General features: G+C 53.5%; 3 protein-coding genes across 3 annotated transcripts in view; 1 reads left to right on the top strand and 2 right to left on the bottom strand.

Moving 5' to 3' along the window:
* Positions 1-8,122, bottom strand: part of MPND (MPN domain containing) — a 9,150-nt gene extending 1,028 nt beyond the window's left edge. Inside the window, exons 1-11 of the mRNA XM_007460525.1 lie at positions 8,111-8,122; positions 7,751-8,013; positions 6,793-7,029; positions 4,279-4,411; positions 3,507-3,591; positions 3,211-3,307; positions 2,842-2,914; positions 2,687-2,763; positions 1,692-1,860; positions 1,535-1,605; positions 81-173 (exon numbers count right to left, since the gene is read on the bottom strand). Coding sequence (XP_007460587.1) covers positions 81-173; positions 1,535-1,605; positions 1,692-1,860; positions 2,687-2,763; positions 2,842-2,914; positions 3,211-3,307; positions 3,507-3,591; positions 4,279-4,411; positions 6,793-7,029; positions 7,751-8,013; positions 8,111-8,117 — 1,305 coding nt within the window. The 5' untranslated portion in view covers positions 8,118-8,122. The remainder of the gene's footprint in view (positions 1-80; positions 174-1,534; positions 1,606-1,691; positions 1,861-2,686; positions 2,764-2,841; positions 2,915-3,210; positions 3,308-3,506; positions 3,592-4,278; positions 4,412-6,792; positions 7,030-7,750; positions 8,014-8,110) is intronic.
* A 5,924-nt stretch (positions 8,123-14,046) lies between these two features.
* STAP2 (signal transducing adaptor family member 2) lies at positions 14,047-23,757 on the top strand. Its single transcript, XM_007460524.1, has 12 exons — positions 14,047-14,236; positions 17,909-17,980; positions 18,120-18,242; positions 19,797-19,853; positions 20,345-20,445; positions 20,926-21,060; positions 21,415-21,484; positions 21,571-21,673; positions 22,853-23,008; positions 23,095-23,187; positions 23,264-23,344; positions 23,599-23,757. The coding sequence occupies exons 1-12, from the start codon at positions 14,135-14,137 to the stop codon at positions 23,739-23,741; spliced, it is 1,236 nt and encodes a 411-aa protein (XP_007460586.1). The 5' UTR covers positions 14,047-14,134; the 3' UTR covers positions 23,742-23,757.
* A 323-nt stretch (positions 23,758-24,080) lies between these two features.
* FSD1 (fibronectin type III and SPRY domain containing 1) overlaps positions 24,081-24,418 on the bottom strand; it is an 11,170-nt gene continuing 10,832 nt past the window's right edge. Inside the window, exon 13 of the mRNA XM_007460523.1 lies at positions 24,081-24,391. Coding sequence (XP_007460585.1) covers positions 24,281-24,391 — 111 coding nt within the window. The 3' untranslated portion in view covers positions 24,081-24,280. The remainder of the gene's footprint in view (positions 24,392-24,418) is intronic.

Raw genomic sequence — 24,418 nt, 5'->3', positions numbered from 1 at the left:
GGGGGGGGGGGGGTTTCCCCGGGGCTCCCAGAGATCTTTATAAAAGGAGGGGTTTGCACGGGACTCGGCATGAGTCTTACCTTGAGCTTGTCGAGGTAGGTGTGCTCCTGGTTCCAAGACTCCTGGAACCTGACGAGGTCAGGGGCGCCCTTGTAGAACTCCACCAGCAGCATCTAAGGAACCGGGGTGGGGGGGCAGGTGAGCCCCAGCGACCGCGCTTCCCGAGCCAGGCACTCAGGATACATGAGCGAGTGGGACAGACACTGCTGCCACCCCTCGGGGGGCCTCTAGTCTAATGCAGTGGGGCATGTAGACGTTACCCAGGTCCTGAAGAAATTAGGGGCTTGGCAGGAGGGCCCCCTGGAGGGGGAGACAACTTCCGCAGAAGCAGCAGGCACACTGAATGTGATTCTTTATACCTGCCCCGGTCCTGACACGGCTCCACGGTTTAGCCTTAGCCAGAGCAGTGACATCAGTGAAGTCACAGGTGTGACGAACCAGCTCCGTTTGTTGACGTGCCTGCTCGCTATTCGTCAAAGTAACACCTGAGGTTCTCACGTGTCCCCACTTGGAGAATCCCTGGCAGCTGCGGAGGCCCAAGGTGGGAGCGTCCCTAGCATGTTCCAGAACAGCCAGGAGGGCGATGGGGGAGAGGTAGGAGGGGCTGAGGCAAGGATCTGGGACTTGATCCTAAGAGCCCGTGATTTTCAGGAGCGGAAGAGGAGCCTGACTGGGCCCTGATGTGGCCCCTTCAGCCAGCGCTTCCCAAGTCCTACAGTGTCACGTCCATCCAGCTGGGAACCCTCGGCTCCCACCTGCTCCTCCCAGGGCACCCACCCCACCCCCACCCACATCACGCGGCAGTGAACTCACCATCTCGTGAAGGACGTCATTAGTCAGGAAGCCATCCTGGACGTAGGCCATTTCCACGTCCATGGGGATGCCATAGTCACTGGGCCTTTGCTGGCAGAGACACACGCCAGTCACTACTAGCTACCCCCAACCCGGCCCCCCTCCAAGATGGCAGAGCACAGCAGGAAGTGCCCAGGGCTGGGAGTCAGAGAATTGATACTGCAGGCCTGGCTCCGCACTCGGATCAGATCCAGAGCCGCGCGAGACCTTAAAGGAACCCAGCAATGCGACTAGGGAGGCGGGGAGACAGGGTGGCACCCACCCCACCACACACACACAGAGGAGTGGCCATGGCTCCGGAATTCCTTTCTAAAGCTGATTTCTGACCCCGAGATGGACTTGGGGAATGAAACCAGCCAGGGCTCAGTAAGGAGGTTACCTTGGTGCAAAAGCAGCATGCTACAGGTAGAGCACCCACCTTTTCAACACCCCTCACACCCACAGCCTCAGGGCAATGATTATGTTCCCGCTTCACAGATGAGAGAAGCAGGCCCCAGCTCCCCAGATGAGCCCGGAACCAGAGTACTGGCTTCCTACTGCTAACAAGGCCTCCTGACCCCGCCCATGCCGGGCCCCGCCCACACCTCCCAGCCCCAGGCCTCCCCCCAGCAGCCCCGCCTACCTCAGGGGGCGGCATCACCCAGAAGGGTGAGATCTTGGACTCTGGGCCCGGGTTACCAGAGTAGTAAGGGGCTGGGGGAGGAGAGAGAGAGAAGGGGCTGGGCGTGGAGGCGCGGTGGCCCGCTGGGGCCCCACGCCCGCCCCTTCCTGGGACTCACAGCAGAGCAGGGCGAGGCAGGGCTGGAAGCCGTTGCTGGAGCCCTGCAGCCGCAGCTGGTAGTCCATCTGCGCGTCGATGTCCTGCAGCGACGGCAGCGCCGGACTGTACGGGTGGCTATGGTACCAGCCCACCAGGGACAGGCCCCGCAGGAGCAGGCTCTGGTAAATCTGGGGGCAGAGACGCACGGGGCCGGGGGCTCTAGCAGCCCTGGTGCGCTCACGTGCCTGGCACCCATCCAGCCCCACGCAGCCAGCATTTAATGAGCGCCTGCTGGGTACCAGTCCTGAGGACACAGCAGTGACGGAGACACACCCTGCTCTACCCTCAGCGAGTCCAGTGCGGGGGACAGTCAACAAATAACGTAAAGAAGTTGCTGCTATATTCCCTGGTGGTCCAGCGGTTAGGACTCCATGCTTTCACTGCCCAGGGCCTGGTGTTCAATCCCCGGTCGGGGAACTAAGATCCAGCAAGCCAAGTGGTGCCACCCAAAAAAAACCCAAAGATGCTCCTCACATAAATCTAAGGTAAAAGGTTATTTTGCTCACTGCTGTATCCTCAGCTCAAGGAACAATTGCCGGCACATAGTAGGCACTCAATCAAGTTAAATAAAGAGATAGGGTAAAGAGAAAGGAAGAAGTGGGCAGAGAAACGTGCGCGCGCCGAATCCACACCCATTCTGTGCCCTGTGACAAGGTGACTGTGGAGCGCAGGCATGTACTAAGCTCCCTATGAAAACATTAAGGACGGCAGCTAATACTTATCGGGCCTTTACCAGGTGCCAGACAGGCTCAGAGGGGAAGGGGCCGGCGGCGGCGTCTGTACAGAAGGAAGTATGACGGTGGGGGTCACAGGTGAGGGGACCAGAGGTCACACACACCCATTTGCACCCTTGCTGAGCGACGACACGGTGCTAGGCGCCAAGACGCGGTAGCCAGGACAGCTGTGTCCGTGCCAGCCCTCCCCAGAACGCTGAGTCACCGTGCACCCCCTCACCTCCTCTTCCATGGCGGCCGCGGTATCCGCGTCCCCCAGCCGGCTCCGACAGGGGAAGGCTCTCAGCACCGTGAGCACTGCGCGGAGGCGGGAGAAGGCGTGGACATCGACCCCAGCCCCAAACACCCCCCTGCCCACAGGCCCCAAATACCCACTCTGACTGTTGATGTCCCAGCGGCCGCCCAGGTACCCCACGACTTGGCTGCGGGTCAGGTGGCTGTGGAAGTCCTGGGGAGGGGAGGGACGTTGGAAGACCCGCTCAGACTGCGCACCGCCGCCCCAAGGCCGTCCTGAGGGCCAGGGCCCTTGTGTTCTGACGGGGTCAGCCCACCCACCTCCTCCTTCATTCAGACATTGATTGAGTGCCTACTGTTCACTGGTAGTGAACAGAGCAGACAAGGTCTCTGCTCTCATGGAGCCGACCTTCCAGGGATCCTCTGGTTGGGGTGGGGTGGGGGGAGACCCCCTGCCCAGGCCTGAGAGCCCCTGACCCCTAAGGGGCAAGGTAGGAGCTGGGCACACACCAGCAGGAACAGCACGTTGCTAGAGACGGCCACGTTGAACGGCTGGAACTTGTTGATAGCTGCGAAGGATGTTACTTCCACCAGGGTGTGCGGGTTCCTGAAGGAGCCAGGAGGGTTCCACAGCCTCAGGAACCCCCAGGCCCTTCCCTCACCCCCACGCTGGCTCCCCAGCTGCCCACAGCCAGCTCAGACCTGAGGCCTTGTCTCCACCCTACCCCTGCCTTTGTTTCCCATACGCCGGCAAGAGCTCACACCGATGGGGATGAGGGTCCCGGCAGGCATGGGGTGTATCTGACCTGGCAGAGTCTCGACTACCCAGCATGCAGTAGCGCACAGGCACTCGGATCTTGTTTTCCACCCTTTTGCCTGGGGGCGTGGCCTCTGCGGGGTTGGGGGGTAAGGGGAAAAAAAAAAAAAAAAAGGCAGGTCAGTTCCTTCCCCAGCCAGAAACTGGAAAATGAAGACCAGGCAGCAGGAGAAAGGAAAAAAAAAAAAAACGAGCTTCATCAGACCGTAAATCCCAGAGTAATGTTTGTTGGGGATCCAGGAAACTTCAGACTAGACAGGGCAGTGAAGAGAGAGAGCAGGAGAAAGGAAAAAAAAAAAAAAAACACTCCAGGGGCAGCCTTAAAAATCAGGCAAGTGGACTGGGAAATCAGGCGGCAGGTTAACCAATCAGGCAGAAGAGATTTAAAAACTCAGATGAAGATTTAAAAACTCAGGAAGTCAGGTGAGGACCAGGCAACGGGGCAAAGAAATCAGGCGGCAGGGCTAGAAATCAGGCAACAGGGCAAAGAAATCCTATGGGGGAGCAAGGAAATCAGGCGGCATGGTGAAGAAATCCGGCAGCAGACAAAGAAATTGGGCAGTGGGACCAAGAAATGTAGTATTAGAGCTGAAAGAAGTCAGGCAGTGAGAGTGAAATTAGGCAGCGGGGGCTGGGAAGTCAGCCAGGCATCTTGGGGGCTCTAAGGAAAAGAAAGGCCAGACTTGCCCCCAGCCTCCTCCCCCACCTGAGTCCTGTCGGCCTCCTGCCCTTCCTCCTCCCCTCCTCCCCCCACCTCTCACCAGGGTGGACAGGCTCCGAGGGGCTCTTCACCGGTGGTCTCCGACTCTTGTCCTCCGCTGAGGCTCCTGTCAGAACCTCCTCCTCCTCTTCCTCCATCATTAGCTCCTCCTCCTCTCCTTCGCTGGCCGGGCTCTGGCGGGGTCGGGGTTGGGGGGACAGCAACCGGACTTTCAGCTGGCTGCTCCCTACCCTCCCGGCAAGTTCCACAGAGACCTCCGGCTGGCCTGAGCCTTCGGTTCCTGTCGTTGCCCCAGGTGCCCACTAGAGGGAGGGAGTGAGCAGAAACAATCTAGGCTGTGGACTAGCCTCGCGAGTTCGAATCCCACCTCTGCCTATTACAAACAGACTTCGGGCTCTAGTCTCCTCATCTGTAAAACGGCACAGTGACCTCCAGTCCCACAGGGGTGGCGTAAGGGTGAAATGAGAATGCGTGCAAAGCATTTAGCATATGCCCTGTTGCTCCATTCATCCAGCAAGCAAGCCAGCACTTTGCATGGATTATTTTACCAGATTCTCTCAATAACCTCTGCCCCTGCTCTCTCCTCAAGACCCCTCGCCGAGGTGACCTCTCTGTGTCCAGACTCAATGCTCACGTCTCAGTCTCTGTCCCCCCGCTCCCCTCTCGGCAGAGTCTGCCCGGGTCAGTTCCTCTCCTTCCAGAAACTCCTCAGGGAACCCCCCACTCACCTGGCTTCCCTCCCACCTCTCCTGGACGCCCTTATTCTCCCCCATGTCACTCGCTGGCCCAGGGCTGGGTCCTCGGGCCTCTTTTCTTCCCCACCCACATCCCTCCTGGGTGGCCTCAAACCCCATCTACCCCCTGAACAACTGCCCACAGTCCTGACTCCAGCCTGGGGATCTCCTGAGCTCCTGACTCGGGGCCCAGCTGCTCCTTGACATCTCCTCGCGGGGGGTTCACACTCAACATGGCCACCCTGCCCCGACCATCCCCCCAAACCTGCTCCTCCCCACATCTCTGATGAGGGCAATCCTGTCTACCCACTTGCTCAGAACAAAACATCTCCTAACACCAACATCAGATCCATCAGCACATCCCATCAGATCCACTTTCAGAATTAACCAGAACTTGCCCACTTCCTCCCCCCTCAATAGCTGGCCTGGTCCACCCCATCATCAGCCGCCTGGATCTGTACAATCACCTGCACCCCGATTCCCCGGCTCCTACTCTCACGCCCTGGCCCCAGTCTGTACTCCCTACACCCTACAGCAGCCACCAGAGGGCGGCCGTGAGCACCTGAGTCAGGTCCCGCCCCCTCCTCTGCCCACAGCCCTCCAGGGCTCCCACCTTCCTCAGGGTAAAAGCCCAAGTCCACCCCGCAGCCCATGAGGTCCTGCACAACTTGGCCTTGTCCTCCCCCCGCACCAGCCCTGGTCCTCACCTCCTCCCTCTCTGCCCCTTGCTCACTCTGCTCCAGACACACTGGAGCCTCACTGTTCCTCAAAAACATCAGCCACAGTCCAGCCTCAGGGCCTTTGCATTTGCTGTTTTCCAGAAAGCCTTATGGCTCCCTGCCTCCCCTCCTTCAGTTCACTGATCAAATGTCACCTTCTCAGTGAGGCCTTCCCTGACCACCCTAACCCTCCCACCACTCCCATCCCCTGGCCCTGCTTACTTCTGCCAACATACAGTAAGATGGACTTATTTGTTTCTCTCTCCATGAAGGCAGAGATTTTTTTCTCATTTTGGTCTCTGTTTTATCTCCAGCACCTAGAAGAGGGCCTGGCACACAGGTGGCATTTACTAAATACTTGCTGAATGAATAGTCCTATGGCATGGTATGAAAGTTAGTTTTAAAAGTCAACTTAGCTAGGATATAGTACCCAGTTATTTAATCAAACACTAGTCGAGGTGTTGCTTTGAAGGCATTGGGTAGATGTGGTTCACCTCTACAATAAGTTGACTTTCAATAAAGAAGATTACCCTTGATAATGTCAGTAGGCCTCATCCAATCAGTTGAAAGGCCTTAAGAGCAAAAACTAAGGTTTCCTGGAAAACAAGGAATTCTACCTCAAGACTGCAGCATCAACTCTTGCCTGAGTTTCCAGCCTGCCAGTGGCCCTAAAGATTTGCCAACCAGGTGTGTGTGTGTAATACACCTGGGTACCGTTATCATCTCTATTCTACATATGAAAGACTAGGAACCCAGAGAGGGTCCTTGGCCAAGTTCAACCCAGCTGGTGAACATTCAAAGAATATCTATTACTATCATGGCATTCAAGACCCTCCCAGATATGGTCCCTGCCGATGTCTCCAGCCCCTTCAGCTACCAAGGCATCTGAATGTCCAGCTGCATCAGCTAATAATGGTTCCCTAAGCAGCATGTGTTGCTTCATGCCTACAACGCTTTGCATATGCCATTCCTTCCTCTGGAAAACTCTTCCATTCACCTTTCTCTGACCAACTCCTGTTCATCCTTCAAGGCCCCAGCTCCAACATCCTCTCTCTGGGTACTCCTTATCCAACAGTGAGTCAGGGAGGCTGAAGGACGCACCTCATCAGCGGCAGCTGCAGGTATATGGAGCTGGTTTCGCCGGAGCCAGGCAGCCTTGTACTTGTCCAGTTTCTGGCCCTTGTACTTGACAGAGGCCCAGCCACAGCCAGACTTCTTGGCTGGGTTCACCAGCTTCTTGCAATGGGTGGCCCAGGCGCTGGGTGAGTTGAACACCTGGCCCGTTTCCTGCCACACAATCCTCCCATCGGGCTGCAGGTCTCCCACGAACTTCTTCCCCTGCAGTGACAGTGGGCTGGCTGGGCCCAGGAGCTGGTACCCATCAAGGCCCCTCCTCTGGGAAGTCCTCCCTGACCCCATGCTGCTTCCCAGGGTTTGGTAACCACTTCCTGCTTCCTTCCAGGAAGGCTTCCAGCTTAGGTACCATCCCGATCAGCCTGGATTGGAATTGTCCAGTTATATGACCATCCCCCCTCCCTTCACTGGACTGTGAGCCCCAAAGGGCAGGAACAGGGTCTGTCTTGATCTCCGCTGTGTCCCTAACACCCAACACAGCCTGGCACACAGCAGGTGTTCAATTCACAAATTGCTCCCACTCACAAAGAGCACAACAACAACAGTAACAATAATAGTAATAATAGCAAACACTTATAAAGCACTTACTGTGTAGCAGGCATACTGCTGAGCACTTTATTCATTGAATCCTCACGCAACCCCATGGGAGGAAAGAAAATCCCATTCTACAGATGGGAAAACTGGTATACGGAGAGGTTGAGTGAGATCACACAGTCAGGAGGGCACTAGTGTCCTCTCTGAGCCTAAGTTTCTCCTTTGTGCAGTGGAGTGTTTGGTAAACAATGTTCTCCCGCCCAGAAGGGCTCGTGCTGGGTCAGGATGCTCCGTACCTCAGTTTCCCCTCCCCACACCGGGGGAAAACACACTGGACTCCGGTTTCCCCTTTTGCACCAGCTAGGATGGGATGCGGCTAGGGGGCGCTCACCAGATAGTAGATGGACAGCACCCCGGCGCCGGGCTCCAGCAGCGCGTCTTTGAGGAGCACCCGCAGCGTGACCGCGCGCCTGGTGAGCGCGCCCCCCGGCCCGCCGCAGCTCCCTGGCCCGGCCCCGCCGCCACCGCCGCCGCCTCCGCCGCCGCTGCGCGCGCCACCCGATGCCCCCGGCCGCTCAGAGTCCTCGGCTTCCGCCTCGTACTCGTCCGGCGCCTCCTCGCCCGCGCCGCCCACGGGGGACAGCGGCTCTGGAGCTGCGGGCAGCAACAGGCTGCAGCGGGGCAGCGCACCCCGAGCTGGTCCAGCCACCCCACCCAGCGCCTTGCCGGCCCCCCGCCAGGCCCGCCGTACCTGCCATGGCCGCTCAGCCACACGCCCAGCGCGCCTCTGGTGCTTTCTTCCCGGCACGTGACGCGGCTCCGCCCCGAGGGGGAAGCGCCCCAGCCATTGGCCGCCGCCGGTGGGCGGGTCGGCAGGAGCGAGCGGGGAAAGTCAGGCCTCGGGCCTGCACAACGCTGGAGTAGGCGGCGGCCCAATCCTCCGGGACCGTTCGGAAAACTGAGGCCTGAGGCCACCTTCCATGGGAGGGGGCTGGTAGCCGAGAGTTCAGGGTACCATTGGGGAAATTAAGGCCGGGGGCTTACACTTTCGGAGAACCAATGACGCCACCCGAGGCCATCGCCTACAGGATTGAGGCCTGGGGCTGGGGGACAAGGGGGGTTCAGCCCACTAAGACGAGCGAGGAAACTGAGGTCCGCGGCCACTCCTATTGAGGGACACACAGGCCTCGGCTGTTGGGGAGACACTGGGGCCCGGGAGAATGAGCCACACTGCCCTGGGGCTACGGGATAGAATGGAGAAGCAACCCCGCGCCGCGACTGTAGATCGCCCAAGGCGGGCGGCAGTCTCTAAAGGGTTAACTTCCACCCTCCCCGGCGGCCCTCGACTGATTGCATGATTGGATCACAGCAGAGCCAGCCAACCAATTATAACTGGGTCATTTCATCTTCAGCCAATAGACGGTAGAGGCTGGATTCCTTCGAGCCAATCAGTGTTAAGCTGCAGTCAGCAGGAGACTCCGGCCCCACGCATCCAATCAGTTGTAGGGTCTTGTCCTCAGCTAGCCAATCAGCTTGCGGGTCAAAGCTGGCTCGTGGCCTCCACCCCCCACCCAACCCTAGCGCTTCGTGCATGTGGGCTGAGCCCAGCTAGTGCGCCGCACCGCGGCAGCCCTTTTTTTTCTCGGTGGCCGCTGTCCCGGGACCTCTGCTCCGAGGCGCAGGGCCAGCTCCCAGCGCTGGGACTTACCAGCCCCTCGCAGGGCTTAAAGCCCGGGGTGGAGGCTCCGTTAAGCTGCAGGGCACCTTTGGCTGGGCTCAGCCGCATATAGGTGTACGCAACTCGGGTCTGGAAGAGGGGACAGGCTGTTAGGGGCGGGGGTGTCCAGCCAGCATGACCTGGAATCAGACTGGACCTGGCTCCAAATCCTGCGTCACCACTTCCCAGCTCTGTAACTTTGGCCAAGTGTCTCCACCTCCCTGTTGCCTCCTGGAGATAATAATTCCTACTTCAGAGTTGTTAAAGACCAGGGCTTGACAAAGAGTAAGAGCTAGGGAATGTGAATAATTATTATTACTCATGATGAAATAAAATTTGTATTTTAAGGCACGACAAGAAAAAGTAAACAAAATTCTCTGTTTGTTTGGACCCCCTTCCTCCCTCTCTCCCCAATCTGCATTACACATAACCAGTGATCCTCAAACATGGGAAGATGGGAATGCCTACTCAACAGTAAATGTAACTTCTTAAAAGAATAGTGTTCTTCCCCAGCTCTGTAGGGGATCAGGATGATTTGCTCCTTTTTTTTTTTTTTTTTTTTTTTTTTTTTTTTTTTTTTTCTTTTTTTTTTTTTTTTGCAGTACGCGGGCCTCTCACTGTTGTGGCCTCTCCCGTTGCGGAGCACAGGCTCCGGACGCGCAAGCTCAGTGGCCATGACCCACGGGCCCAGCCACTCCGCGGCATGTGGGATCTTCCCAGACCGGGGCACGAACCCGCGTCCCCTGCATCAGCAGGCGGACTCTCAACCACTGCACCACCAGGGAAGCCCGCTCCTCCCTTTCTACGGGCTTACCTGGACTATCTATCCTTGGTGAACTTTATGTAAAATATCAGTTTGTCATTTTGATGTATGATCCTTTGTCTCAAGGCGGTCCAGTGGTTAAGACTCCATGCTTCCACTGCAGAGAGGGCACGTTCGCTCCCTAGTTGGGGAACTAAAGATCCCGCATGCCCCGTGGTGCAGCTCAAATAAATAAACAAACAAACAAACAAAATGTATATGACTGTGCGTTCAGCTTCTAACAGGCAGAACAGCTCTCAGCGCTTTCTGAGAATCTGCTTCCTCTATTATAATCCCAGTTTGGCTCAAATAAAATTCCCTTTTTTCTTCTTAACTTGATAGTTAAATTTCATTGACACTCACTTTGTGTCCAGTCCAAACCTCCTTTTGGAGTCATCTCACCACCCAGCCAGGAGCTAGCCATCAACTAGGCATCCCCCAGCCCCTTAGACTCAGCAGAGCTCCAACTGGCCCGTTTATTCCCCCATACCCTTGCCTACTTTCTCTTTGGCTCTCTTATAAAACCCAGGACTGGATCTCGAGCCTCTCCCATCTGGATCATTTCCTAGGGACTCAGGCCTCCACACTCACCCACACCCTGTCCATCTCTCACCCTGGCTGGCCCCAGAGAGATCTTTATAAAATACAACTATGGGGCTTCCCTGGTGGCGCAGTGGTTGAGAGTCCACCTGCTGATGAAGGGGACACGGGTTCGTGCCCCGGTCCGGGAAGATCCCACATGCCATGGAGCGGCTGGGCCTGTGAGCCATGGCCGCTGAGCCTGCGCGTCCGGAGCCTGTGCTCCGCAACGGGAGAGGCCACAGCAGTGAGAGGCCCGCGTACCGCAAAAATAAATAAATAAATAAAATACAACTATGACCACCTCCCTCCCCATTGCCTTTGATAAATAAAATTAAAACTAACTGCTGTGTGGATTTCCCTGGTGGTGCAGCAGTTAAGAATCCGCCGGCCAGCGCAGGGGACATAGGTCCGAGCCCTGAGCCTAGAAGATCCCACATGCCGTGAAGCAACTAGGCCCGTGTGCCACGACTACTGAGCCTGAGCTCTGGAGCCCACAAGGCATAACTACTGAGCCTGCACTCCTAGAGCCCATACTCTGAAACAAGAGAAGCCACCTCAATGAGAAGCCTGGGCACAGAAAGGAAGAGTAGCCCCTGCTCGCCGCAAGTAGAGAAAGCCCGTGCGCAGCAACAAAGACCCAACACAGCCAAAAATAAATAAATAAATTTATTAAAAAAAAAAACAAAACTAACTGCTGTGACCTTATTAACCATTAACCATTTACAGCACCCCTATATGGCAGACAGTATAATCAACATTACCAGACAGTTCAGAAGATGAAGAGGTTGCCCAGACTACACAGTTCTTGAGCAGATTCCAAAGGCTACCCTTTGCTATGCATATAAAGTCCAGGCAGCCCTATAACTACTAAGGAAATTGAATTTGTAATTTTAAAAGTCCCCAAAAAGGAACTAGGTATCTTCAAGATTCATAAATTGTTTAAGCTACCCGTTCATTTCTGTAGCAGACTTGACAAGTATTTGAGGTCAAAACCCTATGTGTTTAAAAAAATGTTTTTTACCATGCTAATAAAAGTATTCATTTGCTTGGGAAAAAAAAAAAGTCCCAAAAAAGAGATCTCCAGGTCCAGATGGAGAATTCTATGAAGGTTCAAAGACAAATTAATACCATTTTACATATTCTCTTCCAGAAAATCGAAGAGGAAATATTTCCCAATTCATTTTTTTTAAAGATCTTTTTGATGTGGACTATTTTAAAAGTCTTTATTGAATTTGTTACAATATTGCTTCAGTTTTATGTTTTGTTTTTTTGGCCACGAGGCATATGGGATCTTAGCTCCCTGACCAAGTATCGAACCTGCATCTCCTGCATTAGAAGGCAAAGTCTTAACCACTGGACCACCGGGGAAATCTCCCCAAGTCATTTTATGAAGCTAGCATCTCCCTGACACCAAAACCAGATAAGAAGAGTACAAAGAAAGAAAACTACAGGATATACCTCATGAATCCAAACACAAAAATCCTTACCAAAATATTAATAAATAGAATTCAGTGATACATAAAAAGAATTATATACATCATGACCGAGTGAAGTTTATTCCAGGGGTGCAAGGCTGGTTCAGTATGCCAAATTCAATCAGTGTTTTCCACCATATTTAAGAGACTGTGGTGGGTGGAATAATGGTTCCCTGAAGGTGTCCATGTCTGAATCCCCAGAGCCTGTGAATATTTAGGTTACATGGCAAAGGGGATTTAAGGTTGCAGATGGAATTACAGTTGCTAATCAGCTGACTTTAAGATAAAGAGATGATCCTGGGACTTCCCTGGTGGTCCAGTGGGTAGGGCTCCATGCTCCCAATGCAGGGGGCCTGGGGTTCAATCCCTGGTCGGGGAACTGGATCCCGCATGCATGCCGCAACTAAGAAGCCTGCCCGCCACAACAAAAGATCCCACGTGCCGCAAATGAGACCTGGCGCAGCCTAAATTAATTAATTAATTAATTTAAAAAAATAAAGAGATGATCCTGGACTATCTGCTGAGCCCAGTGTAATAACAGGGGTCCTTAAAAGTGGAATAGAGTCAGGAAGAGATAACTATGGAAGAAATTCAGAGTGATATGATGTGAAGTTCCTACCCACAGTTGCTGGCTTTGTGGATGGAGGAAGGAATGAGGAAAGCTTCTAGAAGGTGGAAGAGGCAAGGCAATAGATTCATTCTTTGAGCCTTCAGAAAGGAAAACAGCCCTGCCAACACCCTGATTTTAGCTTTGTGAGATCCATGTAGGGCTCCTAACCTACAGAGCTGTAAGATAATACATTTGTGTTGTTTTAAGCCTTTAAATTTGTGATAATTTATTATATCAACTACAGAAAACTAACACACAAGCTAAAGAAGAAACATCATAAGAATGTATCAATTCATGCAGAAAAAGCATTTGACAGAATTCAACACCCACTCATAATAAAAACTCTCAGCAGACTAGGAACAGAGGGAAACTACCTCAGCTTGGAGAAGCACGTCTACAAAACTTCAGTTAACATTGTGCTTAATGGTGAAAGACGGAACACTTTTTTTTCTTTTGCCATGCCACGTGGCATGTGGGATCTTAGTTCCCCGACCAGGGATTGAACCCGTGCCCTCTGCAGTGCAAGCATGGAGTCTGAACCACTGGACTGCCAGGGAAATCCCACTTTTCCCCTTAAGACTGGGAACAAGGCAAAGATGTCCACCCTCGCCACTCTTATTCAACAGAGTCCTGGAAGTGCTAGCCAGCACAATAAGATAAGAAAAGGAAATAAAAGGCATACAGATTGGAAAGGTGGAAGAAATGAAACTAACCCTATCTGCAGATGACATGATGGCCTGTGTACAAAATCACAAGAAATCTACCAAAAATGCCCCTTGAACTAAGAAGTGGGTTAGTTCAGCAAGGTTATAGGATAAGAGATCAGCACACAAAAATCAATGGCATGTCTGTATGCTAGCAATGAATGTGAAAACTGGAACTAAAAATACAATGGTGTTTATAATTACTAAGGAAGGAATGAAGAAAGAAAGAGAAAGAAAGAAAGAGAGAGAGAGAGAAAGAAAGAAAGAGAAAGAAAGAAAGAAAGAAAGAAAGAAAGAAAGAAAGAAAGAAAGGAAAAGAGAGAGAAGGAGGGAGGGAGGAAGGAAGGAAGGGAAAGACCATGTCTGTGGGCTGGAAGACTCAACACAGGACATAAAAGATGTCAAGTCTCCCTCAACTGATATACAGGTTTAGTGCTATTCCTGTCAAAATCCCTGCAAGATTTTTGGTAGATACAAACAAGATTGTTCTAACATCCAGGCGGCCTAATGGGCTTCCTGGACATTGTATCACTCTCTGGTCTCATCCCCTCACCACTCTGGCACCAGACTCCATTCTCTCCTTTCCAGGCCTTTGCTTAGGCAGGTCCCCCTCCTGATGCCCTGGCACTGACAGCTCCCAGCAGCTCTCTCCTCTGTTCCCTTACTCCAGCCAGGCCTCCCTGACCTCTTTTGGGCACCAGAGAGGAGGGGATTTCCCTAGGATCTCGGGACCTGCCCAGGCCCAGCCCCCACCCAGCCCTGGCAGGGGAGGGAGCTCGGGAGCTGACAGAAGAGAGGAAATTCCCCTGGAACCTGTTTCTCTGCTTCCTGGCTCAGCTGGGGCACCCACTGGAGGGAGAGGCCAGGCCAAAGACCCGGCCCGCCATGGCCTTGGCCCTGAGGCCACCCCGGGTTCCCAAGCCCAAGAGCAGCCTGCCCTCACACTACCACGAGAGCTTACTGGAGAAGAAAGGACCCCGAGACCGGGTAAGACGGGCCAGGGAGCTGGCGCTGCTGGGCGGCCTAGGCAAGTGCAGCACCTCTCTGAGCCTAGACCTCCGCAGCCGGCCCAGGAGAATGCAGTGGGTGCTGGGTGGGGCAGGGCATGGACTGGGGGCTGGGAAAGGTTACGTCCCTCTGTCTGTCTGTCTCTGTCTCTGTCTGTGTCTCTGATTCTGACCTGAGCTCTTTCTCTGTATTTCTCTCTGCCTGGCTCCATCTCTCTCTGTCTTGGTCTCTTTATGTCGCTCTCGGATACAAACAGGATCAGCGACTTTACTCCAGGAAATGGGGAGTCTTCTGATTCCCACACCTCCCCCCTCCCCCCCCCCACCCTGAGCTAACTCTGTGAACTTCAGATCCAGGGGTCAAAGTCAGTACAGATTGTGAGGAGGGACAGAGCGAATTAATGGGGGCTACGTCCCACAGAACCAGATACTGGCCAGGGGCCCAATGTGTGTGTGTGTGTGTGTGTGTGTGTGTGTGTGTGTGTGTGTGGCGCTGTGTGTGTGTGTGTGTGTGTGTGTGTGTGTGTGTGTGTGTGTGTCCTTCTCAGAATAAAGCCCAGCCTGGTTGCCACTAAGGCCCATCCTCCTCCTCATCTGCATACTCATCTCCTACCAGGACCAGGCTTTTCTCTGCCTTTGCCCTGGCAGTTTCCTCCTCCCATCCTTCAGCCTCCACACATCCAAATCCTCCCCAGCCTAGAAAGCATCCAGAGGCAGGAGATTTCAGGGGTTAAAAAAGAGCACGAGGGCCCCAGAGGATGAGACCCAAGTTCACATCCCTGCTCCGCGCGGTCCTGACTCCCAAGCCGTGTACAAGTGACTCTGCATCTTTGTGCCTCGGTTTTCTCTATTATAAAATGGAGAGGAAAAAAAAAAAAAAAAAGGACTCCCTTGGTCGTTCAGTGGTCAAGATCCCACACTGCCGCTGTAGGGGGTGCAGGTTCTACCCCTGGTTGGGGAAATAAGATCCTACAGGCCACACCGTGAGGCCAAAAACATAAAATTAAAATTAAAACTAAAAAAATAAAATGGGTTGACAAGGCCATAGGCATGGTTACAGAAGAGGGATATCTCTTTATTTTTTTTTTTTAATTTATTTTTGGCTGCTTTGGGTCTTCGTTGCTGCGCGCGGGCTTTCTCTAGTTGCGGCAAGCAGGGGCTACTCTTTGTTGCGGTGCGTGGGCTTCTCATTGCGGTGGCTTCTCTTGTTGCGGAGCACGGGCTCTATGCGCAGTGGGCTTCAGTAGTTATGGCACACGGGCTCAGTAGTTGTGGCTTGTGGGCTAAGAGCGCAGGCTCAGTAGTTGTGGCCCACGGGCTCTAGAGCACAGACTCAGTAGTTGTGGCACATGCGCTTAGTTGTTCCATGGCATGTGGGATCTTCCCAGACCAGGGCTTGAACCCGTGTCCCCTGCATTGGCAGGTGTATTCTTAACCACTGCACCACCAGGGAAGTCCCGAGGGATAACTCGGGATGCCTGAGGGATAACTCTTAACATGCCAAGGATCTGACTCAGCGCTTTGCATGTATTAATTCACCCAATTCTCACAACAGTCTCTGAGGCAGGTACTTTTTTTTTTTTTGGCCATGCCAAGAGGCATGTGGGATCTTAGTTCCTGGACCAGGGATCGAATCTGTGCCCGCTGCAGTGGAAGCCCGGAGTCTTAACCACAGGAAGTCCCAGGCAGTCACCATTATTATTGCCATTTGCACAGATAGCTTGAACAATGTGCAATGGATGGCATATAGCTGGTGCATGACAAAGTAGGTCTGACCATGTGAGTTTAATCACTTACTGCTGTATTCTCAGTGCCTGACACATAGTAGGTCTTCAGTAAATGTTAAATGTATGTATGTAGTATGTACCTATGGATGGACAGATGGGTGACTGGGTGGAGGGCCAGATAGGTGAATGGATGGATACATAGAGCTATACTTTGGAGACACTGCAGGTTTGGTACCAGACCACCACAATAAAGCAAATATATATTATTTATTTATGTATGTATTTACGTATTTATGTATGTATGTATGTATTTATTTTAGCTGCTGCCAGGTCTTAGTTGCAGCATGTGGGATCCTCAGCTGCGGCAGGTGGGCTTCTCAGGTGCAGCATGCAAACTCTTAGTTGTGGCATGCAGGATCTAGTTCCCCAACCAGGGACTGAACCCAGGCCTCCTGCAATGGGAGCACCAGGGAAGTCCCACAATAAAGCGAATATTGCAATCAAGTGAGTCATATGAATTTTTTAGCTTCTCAGTGCCTATAAAATTTATGTTTACACTAGACTGTACTCTATTAAGTGTGAAATAGCATTCTATCTTAAAAAAACAATGTATGTACCTTAATTTTAAAATGACGCTGTTGGAAAAATGGCGCCGAAAGACTTCTTCAAAGCAGGGTAGCCAGAAATCTTCAATTTGTAAAAAAGAAAAAAACAGAATATCTGTGAAGTGCAATAACATGAGGTATGCTTGTAGACAGGTGGATGGATGGGTGGGTGAGTACATAAGTTGATAAAAAGGATGAATGGATGGATGTGCGGCTGGATGAACGGATGGGTAGGCAGATGGATGAATTGATAGGTGGATTGATGGATGGATGATCGCTGTCAATATAAGAGCTACCCTCATTATCATTATGGACTAATTAAAGTACCTCCTCTTTCAGGAAGTCTTCCCAGATTTCCCAGTTGGAGGGCTTCTCTCCTTCTCTGTGATATCTTGGTCCAGGATCTATCCCTCCCTGAGGGTGCTAATTTCTCTTCTTTGGAGGATTTAAGTATCTATGCTTTCTCTATCTTTCTAAAACATCATTATTTTATTTTATTTGGCTGCACCATGCAGCTTGCGGGATCTTAGTCCCCACCCCCACCCCTCACCCCCAGGGATGGAACCTGTGCCCGCTGCAGTGAAAGCACGGAGTCCTAACCACTGGACCCCCAGGGAATTCCTGGAACATCATCTATTTAGAAAAAGGAGCCATGCCCCATTTATTATTTTGCCTGCAACAGAGCTGAGCGCAGAGTAGGTGCTCAGGGAATATTTGGTGAAAAAAATTCTAGAATCTTATAATTTGATTTGTATCAGCCCCTTCGGCCTCCAGAGAGCTAGGACATTTGGAATTCAGAATCCTGAGGGGGAAATCCTGAATCTGCAGACCTTCTAGTGTCCAGAGCCTTGTGAAATTCTGACTGCAGACTGAGCACCTAGCCCAGTGCCTGGCACCTAGGAGATGTTAATATTTACAGGGTGGATAAGGGGACAGGGGGTTATATGTATGTATGGGTGAATGGGAGGGTGGAAGGATGGGAGGGTGGAACAGATGGATGAGTGGGTGGATGCATGGAAAACCATAAAGTGAGTTAGCACAAATTACTCCTAAAGCTCCCACCCCTGTAGGTTCCCTTTGGTCCTTTCTCAGAGAGTAACAGATCCCCAGAAGCCAGGCCATGGATGAGGAGGGCCTCCCCGAGAAGGCAACACTTGTTCAAAGACCCAAAGCAGGTGATGAAGGAAACTATGTAAAGATCTGGGAGAAGAGTGTTCAGGCAGAGAGAACAGCCAGTGCAAATGTCCTGAGGTAGACTATGAAGGAGGTACCCAGCCTCGCCACCTCACCTCCTTCTCTTTCTCCAACTGTGGTCCACAGGATTACAAGAAGTTCTGGGCAGGCCTCCAGGGCCTGACTCTCTATTTCTACAATAGCAATCGGGACTCCCAGGTAAGGATGGAAATGAAGGCTCAAGAATTGGCCCACCTTGACCCCAGGGACCAAGCAGAGGACGTGGATGGTATGTCTAAGACAGGGGGCCTGAGGGGCCACAGGCCTGGTGCTCAGACCCTGTCTACTGTGCCCCCAGCATATGGAGAAGCTAGACCTAGGAATGTTTGTGAAGCTCACAGATGAAGCTCCCTGGGGGAGCTCCCATGACTCTGGCACCCACTTTTGCTTGGTCCTGCGGAACCAGGAGATCAGGTTCAAGGTAGGTGTCTTAAGGTGGGGCTGGTAGGAGACCCTTCCTTCTTGTCACACCCACCATTAACACATAGTAGCATGGAGTCACACAAAATTTACCACTGGGTTGGTGACACTGGGCAAGTCACTTAACCTCTCTGGGCCTCAGTTTCCTCAACTGAAAAGTCGGATAATATATGTAAAGTGCCCAGAACAAGATCTGATCCACAAAGACCATCACTGCCATCATCCAATCTTTCAGCTAACATTACTGAGCACCTACTGTGTACCAGACACTCTTCTAGTGTCACAGCAGTGACTAAGACAATTAAAAATCCCTGCGCTTAGAACATTCTCCAACACCATACCCAAAAGTAAACTCAAAATAGATTAAAGACCTAAATTTAAGACCGGATACTGTAAAACTCCTAGAGGAAAACATAGGCAGAACACTCTTTGACATAAATTGCGGCAATATCTTTTTGGATCCACCTCCTAGAGTAATGGAAACAAAAATAAACAAATGGGACCTAATTAAACTTAAAAGATTTTGCACAGCAAAGGAAACCATAAACAAAATGAAAAGACAACCTACAGAATAAGTGAAAATATTTTCAAACGATGTGGCTGACAAGGAATTAATCTCCAAAATATACAAACAGCTCATACAGCTCAATATCAAAAAAAAAAAAAAAAAACAACAACCAAATCAAAAAGTGGCAGAAGATCTAAACAGACATTCCTCCAAATAAGACATACAGATGGCCAAGAGGCACATGATAAGATGCTCAACATCGCTAATTATTAGAGAAAAGGAAATCAAAACTACAGTGAGGTACCACCTCACACCAGAAAGAATGGCCATCATCAAAAAGTCTACAAATAATAAGTGCTGGAGAGGGTGTGGAGAAAAGGGAACCCTCCTAACACTGTTGGTGGGAACGTAAATTGGTGCAGTCACTATGGAGAACAGTATGGAGGTTCCTTAAACAACTAAAAATAGAGCTACCATATGATCCTGCAATCCCACTCCTGGGCATATATCGGGAGAAAACAATAATTTGAAAAGATATATGCACCCCAATGTTCACTGCAGCACTATTTACAATAGCCGAGATATGGAAGCAACATAAATGTCCATTGACAGATTATATATATATATATATATATATATATATATAAAGCCCCTGTGGCTGGAGCAGAGTGAAAGAGGGGGAGAGAGGGAGGGAAGGAGGGTTGCGGGGGGGCGGGGGAAAGGGTCAGGTTGTACAGGGCCTGTGGGTGACAAGGAGGACCTGGGCTTCTACCCTGAGGGAGGTAGGAGTCAAGGGAGGGTCTCAAGCATAGGAGATACATGATCTGACTTATGTTTTTTTAAAATGTTGATGTAATAACATTAAAGAATAACAGTACCCCACATTACTAAGAACTTATATTCAGACATCATTCTAAATTAACCTGTTCAAGCTCATTTAATCTTCAAAACAGCCCTTGGACACAGGGACTCTTATTCCTCACTCCCACTTCACAGATGACTAGACCGAGGCTCATCGACACAAAATCTTTTTCTTTCCCTCCCTAGGTAGAGAGTCTGCAGTCTCGGGAGATGTGGAAAGGCTTCATCCTGACGGTGGTGGAGGTAAGAGTGGTCGTCCTCGGCCCCTCTCTCCCCCATTCCCCACTAGGCCTGCTTAGAAATCCTCTTTTTAATTTCCAACCTTCATTCCCCAAACAAACCTCTCCAGTATAGCAAACTGGTCACAAACTGGCGGCCTATGAACCAGATGTAGCCCATAAACGTCTTTTGTTTTGCCGACACAGTGCTATAAATTTAAGTCAGCTGCTATCACTTAAAAATCAGGAGTGTTAGTAAACATTCCTGATTTCTAGGTTATTCATTTGTTCCCAGTCTGCCCCCTGCAGGCCGTTGCTAGCAAATGCTAGCATTTGCTCTGTCTTCCTCATCACCGAAGTCTTCTCTATGCCCACTTTGCCCCTGAGGTGTCAGGTGGCTCTGGAGCCCCCAGACCTGGGTTCCCATCCTGGCTGTATCCGCACTCTGGCCTCAGTTTTCCCCTCTGTGACACAGTCACAGCCTCCCATTCCCTGACGCCCCAATGCCCGCCTCAGCTCCGTGTCCCGTCTAACCTGACCCTGCTGCCCGGACACCTGTACATGATGGCCGAGGCCCTGGCCAAAGAAGAGGCACGACGTGCGTTCGAGATGCCCTCGTAAGTGCCCGAGGGTCTCCAGGATGGTGGCGGGCTGGACAGCATGGAGCCGGAGAGGGCAGTGAGTGGGGTCTCCAGGCGTTGGTTCTTGAGCGTCAGACTGCATCCGGGCAGGGGCGGGGATTAGGTCTCACAGCCGGGAGCCCTACTGGGTGTTTGGGGCGGGCCTAGCTGCCTGGGGGCGGGCCTGGATCTCCATGGGCGGGCCTAGGTGCCTGGGGGCGGGACAAGTTTTCCAGGAGAGGGTATAGGTGCCTGGGAGGCGGGTATGGGTCTCTGAGTGTTGGCCGGTGTGCCCGCAGGATAGCCTGAGCCTCCGGAGGCAGAGCCTGGGCCTGGGGTCGGGCAAGGCAGGGTCTCCAGGAACCAGGTCGTGGATGGGAGGGCAAGGCCGGGCGCCCAGGGGCGGGGTTACGTGGGGAGGGCGTGGCTGTCTCTGGGGGCGGGGCCTGTCCCTGTGAGTGACGCGGCCCGCCCTAGGTGCTTCCTGAAAGTGAGCCGGCTGGAGGCTCAGCTGCTCCTGGAGCGCCACCCCGAGTGCGGGAACCTGCTGCTCCGGCCCAGCGGGGACGGCGCGGGCGGAGTGTCGGTCAGCACCCTCCAGACGCTCAAGGGGTGCGCATGCGTGGCCCCGGCGCCGGGGTGGGAGGGGCGTCGGGTGCGGGGGTGTGGTCACATATAGGGGCGGGGCCAGGCAGAATGTGGAGCCGGGGGCGGGGGGCCTCCCGGGATGGAATCCATACAGGACGGTCCTCCTGGGGGGCAGTGCCAGGACCAGGCGCAGGATTTTTCTAGGAGGTGGAGTCTTTCGAGGGCCTGGTCCCCTGCAGAGACCCACGCCAGGATGTGGCGTGGTCAGTGTGCAGGGGAGCAAGTCGGGGTTAGGCCCTCCATGGTGGCGGGGCCCGGACGAGAGGCAGGCCATTTTTTGTCCTCACCCAGGCCACTCACTCGCCCCTGCCCTTGTAGGACGCCGGTGGTCCGGCACTACAAAGTGAAGCGCGAGGGCCCCAAGTACGTGATCGACGTGGAGGAGCCGGTGAGCGCTGGGCCCGGGTCCCGGGAATTGCAAAGGTCTGCTCCCCTTCCCCGCCAGCCCTGATAACATCCCCTATCTGAACCCAGTTCTCCTGCACCTCGCTCGACGCAGTGGTCAACTATTTCGTGTCGCACTCCAATGAGAAGCTGGTGCCCTTCCTGCTGGACGATGACTACGAGAAAGTGATAGGTTGGTACAGCCTCAGGGAACTCGGGGGGGCCCAGTCCACGCCTCTCCCGCCCCCTCCCCTCCCCTGACACCCTTGGGTCAGCCCCCAGCCGCCGTGCCTCCTCCAGGCCGCCCTCTCTGTTCCAGGCTACGTGGAGGCGGATAAAGAGAATGGCGAGAGTGTGTGGGTGGCGCCCTCGGCCCCCCGCCCAGGTGATGCCCTGTCCCCGCGGGCGCCACTGGAGCAGAGTGGGGAAAGACCTAGGAACCTCATGGCGCCACCTGTGCCCAGTCTTCTACGCAGAGTTGCAGGGACCGAGAAATTACCCAGACCTTGCTCTCTAGGGGCTTCCAGGTTATGGAGGGGGCGGGCATGGCTGGGCACGGACAGTCCCAGCCCTGCGGAGACGAACCTGGGGCTGGGGCGGGGTAGGGGGGAAGGCGCGACACCTAGAGCTTGGAGAAGAGGAGGCAGGGCAGAGTGGAGGGGAGTCTTCCTGGAGGAGGGGGTGTTTGCTGAAGGTCTCAAAGGATTTCAGTAGGTAGAGATGGGAAATCATGGTGGGAGGTAGTCCTGATTACAAAGCAAGAAGAGACTGGAAAGGTCTGTGGAGTGAGCAGTATAGTTCTTTCTGGGCTGGGCAGATGCTTTGGTCCCCACGTGCATGATGGGCCCAAGTATACATACATACATACAAGCCACACTCATGAACACAAACCTGTATGTGTCCACCTGCATAATCAGAAGCTCCTATGTAGATAGTGGCTCCACACATGCATGAATACAGGTGTCACACAGTTCCAGTCCCATGTAGCACACATACATACCTCACGTCACAATCACGTACATACACACAAATGCAGACATACCCACTCAAGAGCACAAATTCAGACTTTTACACATACACCAAATTAGTGCACACACTAATATAGACAAGCGACCAAGCACATACCTTAGCATCCATGCGATGTCACGCACACACGTGTGTATAAACCCTTTGCATATATTCAACTTCCGCAAGTTCACCCAGTGTCCATGTATATGCTACACAGGGACACACACACAGACTCATAAACGGACACGTGCACAGACACACATGTACAGGGACACATGCATGCAACGAGGTGTGCACATACATCCTCACCCTGAGGTGTCTCTGCACCACGTAGGCCCTGACAGTGACCACAGTTTCCCACCAGGTCCTGCACCCCCTAGGGGTGGCCCTAAGCAGCTGCCTCCCTCGTCCATCACGCCTGTGTCCAGCCAGGACAAGCTGCCCCCACTACTGAACCAGGATGAGAACTATGTGATCCCCATTGGAGAAGACCCAGCTGCCAACTACGTGAACGGGGACGGTGGGTGGTGGCCGGGGTGGATGAGAGTTGGAAATGAGGAGCGGGCTAACGACTGGATGTGACATGCCACATCTCTGTCCATGCAGTGCCTTCCCCTAGTCGACCAGTTGTCCCGAAGCCCAGGAAGTTGGCTATGTTTCAGGCAAAGCCTCCAAAGCCACCCATTGTGCCCAAGTCAGGTAGGGGTCCCTCTTCCCAGCCCCTTTCCCATCCAGCCAAGAGCCAGCCTCAGCCCTCATCTACCTTCTCCACCAGAGCCCAGAAAAGGCCTCAACAGTGGCCTGGCCAGGAAGCTGGCAGTCAGCTCAGCGCAGGCTTTCTCCTCCCCAACCACAGGTAAGGGGTCAATGCAGGGTGGGCTTCACAAGCGGGGGACCCGTGTAGTCACACGTGGGTGACCTCCACGCTTGGTTTAATGCTCTGCTGTGTCCATCTTGAAATTCCTCATGTCCACTGAACACATGTTTCATTTTATGCTGGGCCCCGAAAATTCTGCAGCAGTCCTGGGTGGATATAAGAGAGAACAGCCTGGACTGGGGAATCCCTGGTGCCGCTGAGGCCTCAGGGACCACCCCCCTCCCCACTCCCAGGGCTGGCAGATGTGACAGCAGAGCTGAAAGGGAAACTGCAGAGGAGACTGGCGCTGCAGCACGCAGCCGAGTGCACAGGGGACCAGCGGGCCAATCTCCAAGTGTGGCACATCAGTCAGGCAGATCCCTCCTCCCAGAATTAAAGCTCAAGTGACCCCAGGACCTGCGTGTTTGGCTTGGCTGGGTGGGGCAGTGCGGGGTCCCTCAGATGACTGCCCACAGTGGTCCTCAGCTCAGCAAAACCTGCCTCCTGACCCTCAAGAAAAGCCTTTTTGGTGGGGACTGTGCCTCACAGCTCATGGGATCTGAGTTCCCCGACCAGGGATCGAACCCGGGCCTCAGCAGTGACAGCTCTGAGTCCTGACCACTGGACCGCCAGACAATTCCCAAGAAAAGCCCACTTTACAGCCAAGAAAGCTGAGGTCCAGAGAGGGCCAGGCACACCCAGTGCCACCCAGCCCCGAAAATAATACCAACAGCACCGCCTGGCCAGTGTTTGACCTTTATTAGGAGGTGACGTGGGGAGGAGGGCCCGCCCCCGTGCCCGCTCCCCACTGGTGACCCCCATCAGGAGTTAAGGCTCCAAGCAGCAAGTGAGAGGAGGGTGCCCAGCTGAAACAGCCGAGGCCTGGAGGCGCCCCCCGCCCCCGAAATCAGCCCAGCTGAGGGGCCGTCCCGAGGCCTAGGTGAGGCTGGTGTTGGAGCTGCTGGTAGCGCTGCCCCGCTTCTGCAGGCAGCGCACAGAGCTGGGGACCTGAAGGCCTGCCGTCACGTGGAAGCTGCCACACCACACCTGGGGGATGGCGTGGGGGGGGGGGGG

This window comes from Lipotes vexillifer, unplaced genomic scaffold, assembly GCF_000442215.2.
Source record: "Lipotes vexillifer unplaced genomic scaffold, Lipotes_vexillifer_v1.1 scaffold1011, whole genome shotgun sequence".
In the NCBI taxonomy this organism is placed as follows: domain Eukaryota; kingdom Metazoa; phylum Chordata; class Mammalia; order Artiodactyla; family Lipotidae; genus Lipotes; species Lipotes vexillifer.
Note: the sequence above shows the minus strand (reverse complement) of the source record. Positions and strands in the feature narration are given on the sequence as shown.

Excerpts from the sequence above, each read along its gene's own strand:
- STAP2 (XM_007460524.1), top strand. The coding sequence starts at position 14,135 with ATGGCCTTGGCCCTGAGGCCACCCCGGGTTCCCAAGCCCAAGAGCAGC. Across the intron at positions 23,009-23,094 it reads CAACTACGTGAACGGGGACG|TGCCTTCCCCTAGTCGACCA; the intron begins GTGGGTGGTGGC and ends CTGTCCATGCAG. Across the intron at positions 23,188-23,263 it reads ACCCATTGTGCCCAAGTCAG|AGCCCAGAAAAGGCCTCAAC; the intron begins GTAGGGGTCCCT and ends CTTCTCCACCAG.